The 16,580-nt window shown below is 50.7% G+C and overlaps 1 protein-coding gene across 1 annotated transcript in view; it reads right to left on the reverse strand.

Moving 5' to 3' along the window:
• Window positions 1-2,335, reverse strand: part of CRYAA (crystallin, alpha A) — a 3,233-nt gene extending 898 nt beyond the window's left edge. Inside the window, exons 1-2 of the mRNA XM_010834908.1 lie at window positions 2,086-2,335; window positions 782-942 (exon numbers count right to left, since the gene is read on the reverse strand). Of these exons, the coding sequence (XP_010833210.1) occupies window positions 782-942; window positions 2,086-2,274 (350 nt within the window). The 5' untranslated portion in view covers window positions 2,275-2,335. The remainder of the gene's footprint in view (window positions 1-781; window positions 943-2,085) is intronic.
• Window positions 2,336-16,580: the final 14,245 nt, after the last annotated feature.

The following is a 16,580-nucleotide window of genomic DNA, read 5'->3' on the forward strand; positions in this document are numbered from 1 at the left end:
GGAGGAGGCCCAGGCCGCACAAGGTCAAACCCACGACGCTCTCCCGGGCAGTGGGCGGCGGGTGCTGGGCCGTGTCCAGAGCCCTGGACCTCCCTGCCTCCCTGCGTGAGATCTGGGCCTGCCCAGGGCCCTTGGCTCCTCACTAATTTCATTCCAGCATCTCGTGAATGGTCCTGCCCTGGCCCCGCCCTCAAGTCCAACTTCCCCTTCACCTGTGGCCCCAAGACCGTTTAGGCTCAGGTCTCTGCCATCCATCTAAATGGAAAGCCACACCCAGACACTCCCATCTCCTGATGCCCTGGCCCGGCTTCCAGGCCCTCCAGGTGTAGACTCGGAACCCCCGGGGAGTGCCCGGGCTTGTCTCTAGGGCCCCAGGAGGGGAGGACAGCAGATGCGTGGGGTCTGTCCCCCAAGTCCAGCTCCCCCACCACTGGAGAAGCCCTGGTCTCTGACCTGTCCTAGCTGGGGTCCTCCTTGAGCCAGGCTGTGCCCCTGCCCCTGCCCCCAAGACAACGGGCACCAGGCACCTGGGCTCCGATGGGAGTCGTTGGCTGCACCATCCCCCCAAGTGAGACTGGTGTGGAAGCCTGCCTGGCTAGGAGCTCGCCCCTCAGTGCAGCGTCTCCTGGGTCTTTCCTAATCCCACCCCGTCACCCAGGTGTCTGGACATAGCTAGGGATGCCAAGCAGTGCCCGAGTGGGGCACGCTGCCCCGGCCTGCGCAGGGCTCAGGAGCGGCCTCCCAGTCACCGGGGTTGGCCACGATCTGGGGGCCGCGGTCCTGCCTCTCAGCGGAGGCTTCGGCCGGTCCCAGGCTCCCCTGCCGCTCGTTGTGCTTGCCGTGGATCTCCACAAAGTCCTCCTGCACCTTCACCGTCAGGTCTTCGGGAGAGAAGTGCTTCACGTCCAGGAAGATGACAAACTTGTCCCGGTCGGATCGGACCTGAAACCAAGCACCTGTGTGGGTCCCGCGGAGCTGCGGCTCAGGGACGGGGGCTGGCTGGAGTGGCCGGAGCTGGGCGGCCAGGGCTCGGTCCCGGGTTATCGGAACAGAAAATACCATCAGGGCTCTGACTGCTCCCTCCGAGTGCCCGGAGACAGGGGCACCCGGGACTCAGGAGCGAGTGGACACTCGGCCGACAACCAGAACCTCGGAGGTCTGCTCTCTGCCTGACTGGTGAGGGGTTGAGTAGCCTGTTGTAGATTGGTGGGTTATGGTTGTAGGGTTGGTTATGGCTTAGTTGCTGGCTTATTGGCAGGTTATGGGTTGGTTGACTAGCCGGTTATGGTTGTGGACTGGTTATGGTTTGTTCAGATGGCCGGTGAGACCAAGCACTTGGCCCTTGCCCGCCTCTCCATCAACAGCCTGGGGCCCTGTCTCTACACATGGACAGATGTTCCCAGTGGTCTGAACAGACCACCCAGCTCCTCACATACTCCCCCTTCACTCCTCAGAGTGCTCAGCCTTGCACCAGCTCAGGGCAGGTCTCTGTGTTTTAGGCAGTGGTGAGACCCTGCACCCCCAGAGAGCTGGATCCTGTGGAGGGAAGGCCCGTGGGCCTCCTTGTCTGCCCTCGGTGGCCTGGCCTTGGATGGCTAGGCAAACTCTGCAGCTCTGGCTGCAGACGGTTTCAGACAGAAGGCCTCCAACCCAAACTCGGGCAGCACAGCCCACCCCGGGTATCCAGCCAGAGAGCAAGTGCAGCCTTGGAGCACGAAGCTTGGCCCTCCATCACCCATGCCCCAGTGGCGCTGTTCTCGGAGACCCCAGGTGATGGTGGGGACCTCACCAACCACATACAGGTCATGAGTGGAGGGCAGGAGGCATAAACAGTGGGTGGGCTCCTCTTCCCACCACCCCAGAGGCACGGAGACTCTGCTGGGAGAACGGCCTGCTTGGCCTTTGCGTCCGGGGGGACGAGATGGGGCGAGAAGGGAAAGTGGCCCCGCGGCCCTCACCACCCGCTTCACGAGACACAATGGGAGCACTTGGAGCGAGGGTGCCCCCGGCAGCCCTCAGAAGCCCCTGTCTCCTATCCTGCCCACCCCATGGCCGCAGCAGGGAACAGCGTGCCCATGGTCTCACCTCAGAGATGCCGGAGTCCAGCACGGTGCGGAAGAGGGACTGGCGGTAGTAGGGGCTGATGGTGGAGGACAGGAAGGGCAGCAGGTCATACTCGAAGAGGCCCTCGCCGAAGAACTGGTCGAACAGCCGGCTGGGGTAGAAGGGGCCCAGGGTGCGTTTGAACCAGGGGTGCTGAATGGCGATATCCATGGTGGGCAGCGGCTCTGTGGGCACCCGGGGAGAAGAGATGGTCAGAGCAGGGCCTGTGGACAGCGCACTGAGGAACTGGGATGCAGGCCCTGCCTATATACGCCAGGGCAGAAAGGAGGCATTAGAGGGATTTGTCTGGAAAGCGCGAGCTCAGGAGGCAGGCCGCCCAGTCAGCAGAATCGTGGGCCGGCCAGGCTGCGCGCCCACCTCTCCCAGCCCTGGCTGCAGCACTGACCAGCTGGAGCTCCCTACACCAGGAGGACGGGGCCCCCAGGGAGCTTCTCTGTGGGTGACTCTGTGTCCCCCATGCTTTCCCAGGTGTACAGGGAAGACTGTCCTCTCCCTTCTCCAGGGAAGAGTCTGTGTGCCAGGGACAGTGCCCCTCTCTGCACACATGGTCCCCTGTGATCCCACGGCTGCCCCCTGAGTGGGAGCTCATACCCCTGCTTCACAGATGAGCAAACAGGCACCCAAGTGGTCTCCCAGCCCCACAGCCACCAGGATTGGTTGCATTTCTTTAGGACAGAATTACCTCCCTTACATCTTGGTGATTACAAAAATGATGCATACTTGTAAAAACCTTGCAAAGGACAAAAAGTGCAGCTCAGAAGCTAAAAAGAGCCTGTGACTCCAGCACCAGGGAGGCCTGTCATGGCGTCTGTCTGCATCCAGGAGGGGAGGCAGGTTTGCTTTGGCAAACAGAAACCGCGTGTGCAGGAGTCTCCTCTGGACACCGTCCCTGCAAACCTCAAGGCCTGGGAACAAACAGAGCCAGGGTCCTTCAAGCAGGTGCCCTGCCCCTGTGCCAGGTGTGTGACTGGTCTACTTGTCCACCTGCGGCCCAGAAGGCATTCCAGGGAGACCCACCACAGTCAGGACACCCCTGGCTTTAAGACTTTCATACTTCTCAGTAGCCTGGCCTCTGGGAGCCCTACACTAACGCACCATCCCCTCCCCACCCACAGCACAATAGAGGCCATTCCCACCCCAGCTAGCTTTCTCATGCATCGTCCAGGCGGCAAGACTTACCCACCCGGCACATCTTCGGGTCCTCATGCAGCTTCTTGTATACGTAATCATTCAGTCACGTCCAACTCTGTTGTGACCCTTTGGACTGCAGCCTGCCAGGCTCCTCTGTCCATGGGATTCTCCAGGCAAGAATACTGGAGTGGGTTGCCATTTCCGCCTCAAAGGGATCTTTCCGACTCAGGGATCGAACCCTCATCTCCCACGTCTCCTGCATCACAGGCAGATTCTTCACCTGCTGAGCCATCAGGGAAGCCTGCCACTTCTCACAGAGGCCTTCTTGCAGAGCCCTTGGGACCATTCAAGGCCAAGACGACAGCACCATATCAGTTTCCAGCAGCTGCTATAACTACTAAAAAGGATTATTCCACAACAAAGGTTTTTTGGACAGTTGGAGTATGATAACCGTGAAAAGACCGCGGACTTGGTGGCTGAAACAGCATAAACGTACCACCTTGTGGGTTGGAGACCAGAAGCCCACCTGCGTCTCACTGGGCTCAGATCCAAGTCAGCAGGGCTGGTCCCTCCTGGGGATCATCCCCTCTCTTACAGTCTGCTCTTTATGCTTGCCGCATAAGGTGACACAGTCTCGGGTTCTGGAATCCCCCCACTGCAGCGACGGTTGGAGAGAGCTGTGACTCTTCCTTGGGGCATCCGTTGCAGGGACCCTCAGCTCAGGAAAGTCCTGCCAATCACGGCCAATACAAGCTCATGTCACTCGGAGACACCACCACACTCAGATGTAAGTTCATGTCGACTTACATCTCAGGCCTTAACAACTTCCTCTCCGGTTTGCCAGCCTCACCTATTGGCCAAAACTGTGGGTCACACGTGCTGCAGCCGGTGGCCCAGCCTGGCTCTGCAAAGTGGACCCGGGGATAGATGAAGGATGGCGGATGAAGGCAATGGGCACCAATGTTTCCAGCTCGCCTGTGCAGCTTTTCCTGCTCACACTTGGCCTCTCACACACAGCCCCCCCCCACCCTGGATTCTGGGAAAACAAGACCCTTTTCATCCAGGTCTGGGCTCCTCCTTGAATTCACAGCTGTGTGCTAAGGGTTGCGCTGTGTGTGTGCACAGAGATTTATTAAAACAATAACAAACCACCTAAAATCCATTCTAATTATGCAGGTGCAAAATACATCTCCTCTTCTGTTAATCTACCTAATAATCTAGTTGGTTCTTGGGACTTCCCTGGTGGTCCCGTGTTTACGACTTCATCTTCCGATGCAAGGGGTGCAGATTTCATCCCTAGTCAGGGAACTGAAGCGGCTTCCCAGGGGGCACTAAAGGTAAAGCACCCACCTGCCAATGACACAAGAGATGCGTGTTCGATTCCTGGGTTGAGACAATCCCCTGGAAGAGGGCATGGCAGTCCTCTCCAGTATTCTTGCCTGCGGAATCCTATGGACAGAGGCGCCTGGTTCATGGGATCGCTGAGTTGGACATGACTGAAGTAACTTAGCACACATGCGGGAAGCTAAGTAAGTTAGCACGCACACGGGAAGCTAAGATCACACATACCTCTGGGCCAAACAACAAAACCTAAAACAGAAACAACATTGTAACAAATTCAGTAAAGACTTTAAAAATGGTCCGAGTCAAAAAAAAAAAGAAAATCTTAAGGAAAAAAAAAAAATGTAGTTGGTCTATTTACTGGCGGTAGGAACATCCTATAAAGTTGCTGTGGAAGACAAATTAGCAGCTAGTGAGCCGTGGCTCCCAGGGAAGCACAGGGTCAGGGTTCTGCCAGCCTCTGGCCACAACAGTTTTATCAGCCAATCAATACTTGAGCTTGCTTGGTGTGTGTTTCTAAGTAAAGACAGCTGATTTCATGTGTGTTGTTGATTCACTAACCCTGAGCTCCCGCCTGCAGCCCTATAACTCACTCCTGTAACCAAGCTCCTCTGTGACACCCTACTTTCTCCAGAGGTCACAGCCCAGCCTCCTGAACTTGGGACCCAAGACAGCATTCCCACTGTGCTTGAGCCATGAGAAAAGCAAAATCACCGGGAAAAAGCACAAAGATGTGAAAGACCTGGCACTCAGCTGGCCTGGAAAGGAGGCTGGTTTGCAGCACAAGCTGAAACAAGCAGGCGGAGGTGCCCCGTCGCCCTCGGCTGAGGACGTGTGTGTCCGGCCACTCAGATTCTCCACCTCGTCTGCTCTGCTCAGTGAGTGACTGTGAAAAGGGCCGTGAGAATTGATTTGGGGTCAAAAATAAATGTCAGAGAGTAGATGATACAGACTGACTTGCATCCCCCCAAATTCCTGTGTTGAGGTCCCAACCCCCAGCACTTAGAATGTGAACTTATTTGCAGACAGGTCCTTTAAATGGGTGATCAAGCTAAGATAGCTCAGCCTGAGGGTGCGTCCTGGCCTGATACACCGCTGTCCTCGTGAAAAGAGGCACAAGGACACAGACACACACCGGGGAGGACCTCATCCCTTAGGCTGGTGTCCTTACAAGGGGAAGACACCAGCGGTCCACAAACACGTGAAACACCCTGTGAAGACACAGCAGGAGACAGCCTCTCCACGCCAGCGGGGAGCCTCAGGGGGTCCAGCCCTGCGGCACCTAGCTGTGGCTGCCAGCATGCAGACTGAGAAATCATTCCTGCCATGCAACCATCCATGTATGGCTCTGCATTGTGGCAGCCTGAGCACCTAACACGGGGGACCGGTCCTCAAACATGGAATCCACAAATACACAGAGGGCCTGCCTGTGTGTAAGCTTCACATCTGAAGAGTTCTTTTATCTTCAGTCAGTTCAGTTCAGTCGCTCAGTCGTGTCCGACTCTTTGTGACCCCATGAACTGCAGCACACCAGGCCTCCCTGTCCATCACCAACTCCCGGAGTTCACTCAGACTCATGTCCATCGAGTCCGTGATGCCATCCAGCCATCTCATACTCTGTCGTCCCCTGCTCCTCCCGCCCTCGATCCCTCCCAGCATCAGAGTCTTTTCCAATGAGTCAGCTCTAAACATTTGCTGGGGCTTCCCAGGTGGTACTAATGGTAAAGAACCCGTGTGCCAATGCAAGAGACCTAAGAGATGCAGGTTAGATCCCTGGGTCGGGAAGATCCCCTGGAGGAGGGCATGGCAACCCACTCCAGTATTCTTGCCTGGAGAATCCCATGGACAGAGGAGACTGGTGGGGCTGCAGTCCATGGAGTCACAAAGAGTCAGACACGACTGATCGACTGAGCATGCAAACATTTGGAAGTGGTGATCGCCTGGAGGACCCTCAGTGATATGGCTAGCCCAAAGCTGGCAGATTCCACTCCGTGTTTCTGTTCTGCAGCCAGTTTCCAAGGTCAGGAACCATTAAGGCTCCCAGGGCAGTTCTCACCTCTGGCCTCTGTGATGGGACTTATTTCTGTGCTTAAACACGGGATTTGTAGATCGGCAGTGACAGCCCATGTAAAGCCTCAGCACCCTCGCTCTGCCATTCTGCGTGACTTCTCAGCACTTTTATTGCTATTTTTAGTCACTAAGTCGTGTCCAACTCTCTTGCGACCCCAGGGACTGTAGCCCATCAGGCTCCTCTGTCCATAGATTTCCCAGGCAAGAATACTGGAGTGGGTTGCCATTTCCTTCTCCAGGGAATCTTCCAGACCCAAGGATCAAACCTATGTCTCCTGCTTGGCAGGTGGGTTCTTTACCACTGAGCCGCCGGGGAGTGCCTTGGCATATTTACTGCATGTTTAAAAAGCTGTGAAATGGAGCACATGTGGTGCTTCAGTGCAAACAGTTTTGGACACTGATTTAAGATTGAAATATATTCTATTTTATGGTTAATTGTTTGTTTTAAAAAAACAAATCAGGAAACTCATGCTTACCCATGATTATTCTCTGATTACACTGGGAATAACTGTGCTCTGTGAACAAGGGAGGGTCCCACAGTGGCTCCCGGGGTTAAATGCGCAGGCACGCCACTGGCCTGGGCTCCTCCGGGCACCCTACTGGCAACCCAGGGGCCTTCTGTGGCTTGACAAGAGTGGCATGGACCCCGCAGCTTTCCAGGGAAGACCCAAAGTCCACCCTACATGTGTCCCCTCAGGAGTTCTCAGAAAGGCCTTGAGTGGAGCCCTTTGGCCGGGACCCCAGCCCTGCCTCTGGGAGTCCCAAGCTGTAACCTGCCTGGTCACCAGCAGCCTTGGGAACCCCGGCGGGAGACGATGCTCTAAGTATCCACGCCAAGACGTTGCAAGTGTGAGGTGCCACCCTGCATGTGCCACATAGTGACACGGCCCCTGGTAAACCCACCCAGGGCAGTGGCTCCTGCCCCTCAGCCCTTAGTGGTCAGGCTTGAGCTCTGAGGACCACACAGCCTCATGGACCACCCTGGGGGACGCAGCCCCCACCACTGTCCTTTTATTACTCCCAGGAACAAAAACAGACCATTGACAGGAGGTGCTTTTTCAAGAAGGTCTGCATGAACTAAGTTTTTAGAAAAGGGCCGACGAACCCTGTGATGTTCTTTCTATTTTAAATGGCATTTTTATTATATAGTGGTCCATTGCCCTTGTTCAGAATTTGGACAAATCCAATAATCTAAAAGTTGGGGGAAAGCCCGTCATCCTACCGAACACTGTTTAGTCTTGGCTGCCTCAGAGGAAGGGTGAGTCTTCCCCGTTCTGTTCGTTGGGCTGTGTATCAGGGTCCTGGGCACCGACCACAAAGCGGTACCCAAGAGAAGTGGAGCCACAACACCCCAGCAATGTGCTCCTGAGACCAGCGGGGCCGCCAGGCTGAGGACACACAGCGAGGAGGTGTCCTGGGGGCACAGCCATCTTGCTGTCTGTCCCAAAGACACCCCTGCAGGCCTGTACAGGGACCTCGGCCCTTGAGCTGAGCGCTCAGCCAGGCCATCCCGGCTGGGACCCTGATCTGTGCAAATCCCCAGTGACCAGACAGCTGTGTTCCCAGGCCCCTGGTCCTCTGGCCTGTCCTCAGACCCCAACAGAGGTCTTCCCACCCAGCCCAGCCATGGAGGCTGCAAGGCTGCAGAGCCAACCCCAAGGCCACCCCCAGTACCGATTAGGGAGCAGATGCCATGCACGGGTGTGCCTGTCTGCTTCCTAGGCCAGGGCTGCCTTGGAGCCCCCCTCGGAAAGGAAGGACCAGGCTCATGGAGGGCCGGGGCAGGGCAGGCAGGAAGCCAAGGTCCTCAGGCTCCCGAGGGTATGCCTCTGCGTGTGTCTGCTGAGGGGGTGCACGTGTGTGCCTGTATGTGTGTGTGTGTCTGTATGGGGGGTGCTTGCATGGTGTGTCTGTTTTCTACGTGTGTGCGTGCATATATGTGTGTGTGTCTGTATGGGGGGATGCACATGTACGGTATGTGTGTCCGCGTGTCCATGCAAGTGCTTGTACGTACGTCTTTTTGTATATGTGTTCGTGTGTACCTCTGTGTGTATGTATGTGTGTCTGTGTGTGTGTCTGTACAAGGGGGTGCCCGTGTCTGGGGTGTGTGTGTGTAGTGTGTGTGTTTGGGGGAGCATGAGCCCCAGTCCCCAACATCATCTCTCTAACATCTGAACAAATCGGGACCTGTCAGGAGTTTGGGGTCGGACCCTGGCAAAGCCCTGCGTCGGCAGGAAGTGGGGCCTTGAGGGTGATCCCGGGCATTGTTTCTGCAGTGCTTAAGCCTGCTCTCAGCAGTTTTGCATCCCGCTGCCCCAGCTGAATGTCAGCCCTTCCCACACAAAGGCTGGTATTTGCTTTATCCACAGCATTCCCGGACGTCAGCAGTTTGTAGGCGTGTTCACAAATCCCCGGGCACCCTGATTTTCCACTCCAGGACCCAGCGGGGCTCACCCACAGATGTGCCCCGTGCAGGCCAACAGGCACTGCTGGGGGTCAGTGGGCTGGGCCCTCACTCGCCCTGACTCTCCATGAGGCCGATGGGCTGCAGAGGCAGCCGCCTGCCCACCCCTGCATCCCAGGGAGGGAGGGCAAGTCTGACCATCCTGCACCACTCCTTGCAGGTCGTGCTCGGCCCTGGCAGGACATACACTTTTGCCCACAACACTTCGCATTTTCAATAATTTTTGTCATGAGAGTAAAGTGCTTTCGAATTTAGTTTATTTTTTGTTACAAATGTTTTCATACATCTAAAATGTTGAAAAAAATGGTACAACGACCCCAGGTACTTATCAACCAGACTCAGCAACGATGGTGAGTTTGGTCCCACTTGCTTCATCTTCTTTTTTCTTTCCTGAAGTATTTTCAAGCAAAGCCCAGACCGCCTGTCATTCCACCCTTACATGGGTCACTACTTCTCTTTTTTCCTCTATATTCCAATAAATGGAAAGTGGTTGCTTTACTAACACTGTTGTGTTAGTTTCTGCTGTACAGCAAAGTGAATCAGCTGTGTGTATACATATATCCCCCTCTTCCTAGAATTTCCTTCCTGTTTAGCTCACCACAGAACGCTGAGTAGAATTCCTTCTGTTACACAGCAGGATCTCATTAGTTATGTATGTTACACATAGAGTGTATATACGTCAGTCCCAATCCCCCATTTCATCCCATGCTTCACTTTCCCTCTTGGTATCTATATGTCTGTTCTCTATATCTGTGTCTCTATTTCTGTTTTGCAAATAAGTTCACCTATACTATTTTTATAGATTCCACACTTTTGGGTTCAGTTCAGTTCAGTCGCTCTGTCATGTCTGACTCTTTGCAACCCCATGGACTGCAGCACGCCAGGCTTCCCTGTCCATCACCAACTCCCAGAGCTTGTTCAAACTCATATCCATCGAGTCAGTGATGCCATCTAACTATCTCATCCTCTCTCGTCCCCTTCTCCTCCTGCCTTCAATCTTTCCCAGCACCAGGGTTTTTTCCAATGAGTCAGTTCTTTCCCTCAGGTGGCCAACATATTTAAGCTTCAGCTTCAGCATCAGTCCTTCCAAACAAAATTCAGGACTGATTTCATTTAGGATGGACTGGTTTGATCTCCTTGCAGTCCAAGGGACTCTCAAGAGTCTTCTCCAACACCACAGTTCAAAAGCATCAAGTTCTTCAGTGCTCAGCTTTCTTTATGGTCCAACTCTCACATCTATACACGGCTACTGGAAAAACCATAGTTTTTGCTAGACTGACCTTTGTGAGCAAAGTACTGTCTTTTTAATATGTTGTCTAGATTGGTCATAGCTTTTCTTCCAAGGAGCAAGCATCTTTAAATTTCATGGCTGCAATCACCATCTGCAGTGATTTTGGAGCCCAAGAAAATAAGGTCTCTTACTGTTTCCACTGTTTCCCCATCTATTTGCCATGAAGTAATGGGACTGGATGCCATGATCTTAGTTTCTTGAATGTTGAGTTTTAATCTTACTGTTTCACTCTCCTCTTTCACTTTCCTCAAGAAAGCTCTTTAGTTCCTCTTGGCTTTCGGCCATAAGGGTAGTGTCATCTGCATATCTGAGGTGATTGATATTTCTCCTGGCAACCTTGATTTCAGCCTGTGCATCATCCAGTCTGGCATCTCGCATGATGTACTCTGCATAGAAATTAAATAAACAGGTTGACAATATACAGACTTGACATACTCCTTTCCCAGTTTGGAACCAGTCCGTTGTTCCATGTCCAGTATTAACTGTTGCTTGGAGAAGGGAATGGCAAACTACTTCAGTATCCTTGCCTTGAGAACCCCATGAACAGTATGAAAAGGCAAAAAGATATGACACTGAAAGATGAACTCCCCAGGTCAGTAAGTGCCCAATTTGCTACTGGAGAAGTGTGGAGAAATAACTCCAGAAAGAATGAAGAGACAGAGTCAAAGCAAAAACAATGCACAGTTGTGGATGTGACTGGCAATGGAAGTAAAGTCCAATGCTGTAAATAAAAATATTGTGTAGGAACCTGGAATGTTAGGTCCATGAATCATGGCAAATTAGAAGTGGTCAAACAGGAGATGGCAAGAGTGAGCATCGACATTTTAGGAATCACTAAACTAAAATGGACCGGAATGGGCAAATTTAATTCAGATAACCATTATATCTACTACTGTGGGCAAGAATTCCTTAGAAGAAATGGAGTAACCCTTATAGTCAACAAAAGAGTCTGAAATGCAGTACTTGGGTGCAATCTCAAAAGTGACGGAATAATCTCTGTTCATTTCCAAGGCAAACCATTCAGTAATCCAAGTTTATGCCCCAACCACTAATGTCAAAGAAGCTGAAGCTGAATGGTTCTATGAGGACCTTTTAGAACTAACACCAAAATATGTCATTTCATCATAGGGGACTGGAATGCAAAAGTAGGAAGTCAAGAGATACCTGGAGTAACAGGCAATTTTGGTCTTGGAAGACAAAATGAAGCAGGGCAAAGACTAAGAGTTTTGTCAAGAGAACACACCAGCTCTTCCAAACACCCTCTTCCAACCACACAAGAGATGACTCTACATATGGACATCACCAGATGGTCAATACCAAAATCAGACTGATTATATTCTTTGCAGCCAAAAATGGAGAAGCTCTATAGAGTCAGCAAAAACAAGACTGGGTGCTGACTGTGGCTCAGATCATGAACTCCTTATTGCCAAATTCAGACTTAAATTGGAGAAAGTAGGGGAAACCACTAGACCACTCCGATATGACCTAAATCAAATCCCTTACAATTCTACAGTGGAAGTGAGAAATAGATTTAAGGGACTAGATCTGATAGAGTGCCTGAAGAACTATGGCCAGAGGTCCATAACATTGTAGAGGAGGCGGTGATCAAAACCATCCTCAAGAAGAAGAAATGCAAAAAGGCAAAATGATTATCTGAGGAGGCCTTACAAATAGCTGAGAAAAGAAGAGAAGCTAAAGCCAAAAAGAGAAAAGGACAGATATACCCATCTGAATGCAGAGTGCCAAAGAATAGTAAGGAGAGATGAGAAAGCCTTCCTCAGTGATGAGTGCAAAGAAATAGATGAAAATAATAGAATGGGAAAGACTAGAGATCTCTTCAAGAAAATTAGACATATGGAGGGAATATTTCATGCAAAGATGGGCTCAATAAAGGACAGAAATGGTATGGACCTGACAGAAGCAGAAGATATTAAGAAGAGGTGGCAAGAATACACAGAAGAACTATACAAAAAAGGTTTTCATGACCCAGATAACCACAATGCTGTGACCACTCACCTAGAGCCAAACAACCTGGAGTCCGAAGTCAAGTGGACCTTAGGGAGCATCACTATGAACAAAGCTAGTGGAGGTGATGGAATTCCAGTTGAGCTATTTCAAATCCTGAAAGAGGATGCTGTGAAAGTGCTACACTCAATATGCCAGCAAATTTGGAGAATTCAGCAGTGGCCACAGGACTGGAAAAGGTCAGTTTTCATTCCAATCCCAAAGAAAGGCAATGCCAAAGAGTGTTCAAACTACTGCACAATTGCACTCATCTCACATGCTAGTAAAGTAATGCTCAAAATTCTCCAAGCCAGGCTTCAATAGGACGTGAACCATGAACTTCCAGATGTTTAAGCTGGATTTGGAAAAGGCAGAGGAACCAGAGATCAAATTGCCAATATCTGTTGGATCATCGAAAAAGCAAGAGAGTTCCAGAAAAACATATATTTCTGCTTTATTGACTATACCAAAGTCTTTGACTGTGTGGATCACAACAAACTGTGGTAAATTCTTCAAGAGATGGGAATACTGGACAACCTTACCTGCCTCCTGAGAAATCTGTATGCAGGTGAGGAAGCAACAGTTAGAACTGGACATGGAACAACAGACTGGTTCCAAATTGGGTAAGAAATATGTCAAGGCTGTATACTGTTACCCTGCTTATTTAACTTCTATGCATAATACATCATGTGAAATGTCAGGCTGGATGAAGCACAAGCTGGAATCAAGATTGCCAGAAAAAATATCAACAACCTCAGATGTGTAGATGATACACCCTAATGGCAGAAACTGAAGAGGAGCTAAAGAACCTCTTGATGAAAGTGAAAGAGGAAAGTGAAAAAACTGGCTCAAAACTCGACATTGAAAAAACTAAGGTCATGGCATCCAGTGCCATCACTTCATGGCAAATAGATGGGGAAACAATGGAAACAGTGAGAGACTTTATTTTCTTGGGCTTGAAAATCACTGCAGATGGAAACTGCAGCCATGAAATTTAAAGATGTTTGCTCCTTGAAAGAAAAGCTATGACCAGCCTAAACAGCATATTAAAAAGCAGAGACATCACTTTGCCCACAAAGGTCTGTCTAGTCAAAACTATGGTTTTTCCTGTAGTTATGTATGGATATGAAAGTTGGACTATAAAGAAAGCTAAGCACCGAAGAATTGATGCTTTTGAACTGTGGTGCTGGAGAAGACTTTTGAGAGTCCCTTGGACTGCAAGGAGATCAAACCAGTCCATCCTAAATGAAATCAGTCCTGAATTTTGTTTGGAAGGACTGATGCTGAAGCTGAAGCTCCAATACTTTGGTCACCTGATGGGAAGAACTGACTCATTGGAAAAGACCCTGATGCTGGGAAAGATTGAAGGCAGGATGCAAATGGGACGACAGAGGATGAGATAGTTGGATGGCATCAGCGACTCGATGGACATGAGTTTAGGCAAGCTCCGGGAGTTGGTGATGGACAGGGAAGACTGGCGTGCTGCTGTCCATGAGGTTGCAAAATGACAGACGGGAATGAACGACTGAACTGCCTGACTGAATGACCATCTGCGCAGCCGCAGGAGCAGAGAACTGGGCGGAGCCTTCTCTCTGCCTAAACGCGGGAGAATAGCGCCCCCTCGTGTCCACTGCCTCAGCCAGCTGGGTGTTTCCACTCCCTTCCCGTCAAACGCGCAGCCCTGCTGCAGCAAAAACCTGAATTTGACAACGTCTTTTCCTGACTGCTGCCTGGTAGATACACCCACGACCACTGACATACACACACTGCTACACATGAAATAAATGACAAATAAAGACCTACTGCATAACACAGCAAACTCTACTCAATACTCCAAAGACCAAAATGGAAAAGAATCTAAAAACGAGTGAATATGTGTGCAGACATATGTATAGCTGATTCACTTTGCTGCACACCTGAACCTAACACAACGCTATGAATCAACCATACTCCAATAAAATTTGTTTAATAAAATAAAAATTGGTTTTCAGAATTTCCAGAAATTAGAAATAAATAAATATACCCACAACCTTCACACCATCACTCAAGATTTGACACATCTGAAACCAGCTTACAACAGCTGCCAGATGGAAAGAGCTCAAAGTTTACAGAACCACAGACCTCCCGTCTGATGCAGCCATTTCACCTGGGGGAAGGCATCCAACAACGTGTGTGTAATGGTTTCACAGATATTGAGCAGCCCGGGCCCCAGATTACCTGGTCCAGCTGTGTTTGTGACAACAGAAATGGACACTGCATAAAGGCACCCACAGGAGGGTAGGTGCACTGAGTTCCTCCAGCAGAAGAACACGTGCGAAGTGAAAAGGTGGAGGCAAGCCAGGTGTCCATAAGCGGAGGACAGATAAGCGAAGTGCAACCATCCATCCACTGGAAAGCTTCTCAGTCTCAAGAAGGACCAACAGATACATATATAATATGTACGGCTGAATCCCTTCAAGCTATTCACCTGAAACTCTCACAACACTGTTAATCGGCTACACTCCGACACAAAATAAAAGGTGTAAAAATTAATAAGTAAATACGCTACTAGGGGAACAAATAAGCATGTGTGGCATATAACAAAAGGAAGGACATTCCGACATCTGCTACAATGTGGATGAATCCTGAGGACATGATGCTCTGTGACGCAAGCCCGACGCGAATGGACAGATACTGTATGACCATTTGCATAAGGTCCCTGGAGGAGTCGGATTTATAGAGACAGAAAGGGGCCGAGGAAGCGGAATGGCCATGAGTGTTTAATAGGGACAGAGTTTTCCCTGGGGATGATGGGAAATTCTGGAGATGGATGGTTGTACAGCAGTGTGAATGAGCTGAATATTGTAATGAAGCAGGACACTGTGGGGCCTTCCTGGGACAAACACCCCACCCCACCCGCACCGTCCTCCTTGTCTGCAGAAAAACATTAGCCTCCAAGGCTTTCCCCGAGCTCTAAAGAGTGAATTTAGTCAGAGGAGTGAGAATAGGCAGAAAGAAAGGAAAATGGTTAAGCAAGACAAAGTAATAATAGTTTGGCCTTTAAGCAAAGTCAAGGAAACTTTAGTTCCTCCCGAGGGCTATAGATAATATTCTGAGCCATGTCCTTTGAGCTGCTGTGCCAATGCTGAAACCCTCACCAGGAAGAAGTTAACTCTGTGCTGCCCACAAGTGCTTGGACCCCAGACCAGTTAGAACTAGAAGGTTGAAGATGTTGACTCCTGATTACCTCACCACCAGCCAATCAGAGGAGTGGCCATGAGCTGAACACACAGCCCACAACCCCTCTCACTCATCCTGTCTTTAAAGACTGTTTCCTGAAAGCCTTTGGGAGTTCAGGCATTTTGAGCATGAGCTGCTTGGACTCCTTGCTTGGCATCTGCAATACACACTGCATTTTCCTCCACTGAAACTCAGTTGATGTCAGTAGATTGGCTTTACTGCTTGTAGGAGGGTAGACCCAAGTTTGGTAACAATCCTCTGAACTGTGCACTTAAAGATAGCTAAAATGGTAAGTTTTATGTAATGTAAGTGTGTTAATTGCTCAGTCCTGTCTGACTCTGTGAGACCATGGACTGTAGCCCACCACTCTCCTTCATCCACGGGATTTCTCATGCAAGGATACTGCAGTGGGTTGCCATTCCCTTCTCCAGGGGATCTTCCCAACCCAGGGATTGAAACTGAGTCTCCTGCATTGCAGGTGGATTCTTTACCGTCTTGAGCCACCAGGGAATATTTTACCACAATAAAAAGTGAGCGAGTCTTTTTATGTTGTGATATGGAAATATCTCCAAGTTATTACCCCCCAAAAAAGGTAGAGAATATTGTGTACTGTGCCCTAACATTTAAGTCAAGACAGAGGAAACACGCACACAGTCACTGCTTAGATGATCCCTCAGCCCCCTGGAGTGTGCAGCAGGGCTGCTCTTGGGGAAGGCTGTGCAGGGGTTCTCACTTCTGAATTTTGTACCGTGACAACAGTACCCACACCTAAAGTCATTAATTAAAGTAAAAATATAATGAATGAAGATGTAGGGCATGCTACAGAAAGCCGTGTTGAGGGGGCAGTTTGTGTGTGTGGTGTGTGTGGCGGAAGGGTGTGTGTGTGATGGGGGGTTGTGGGAGGTGATGGGGGAGTGTGTGGCGGGGGGGGTGGCC

The sequence above is a fragment of the Bison bison genome, unplaced genomic scaffold (genome assembly GCF_000754665.1).
Source record: "Bison bison bison isolate TAMUID 2011002044 unplaced genomic scaffold, Bison_UMD1.0 scf7180017864037, whole genome shotgun sequence".
Classification (NCBI taxonomy): domain Eukaryota; kingdom Metazoa; phylum Chordata; class Mammalia; order Artiodactyla; family Bovidae; genus Bison; species Bison bison.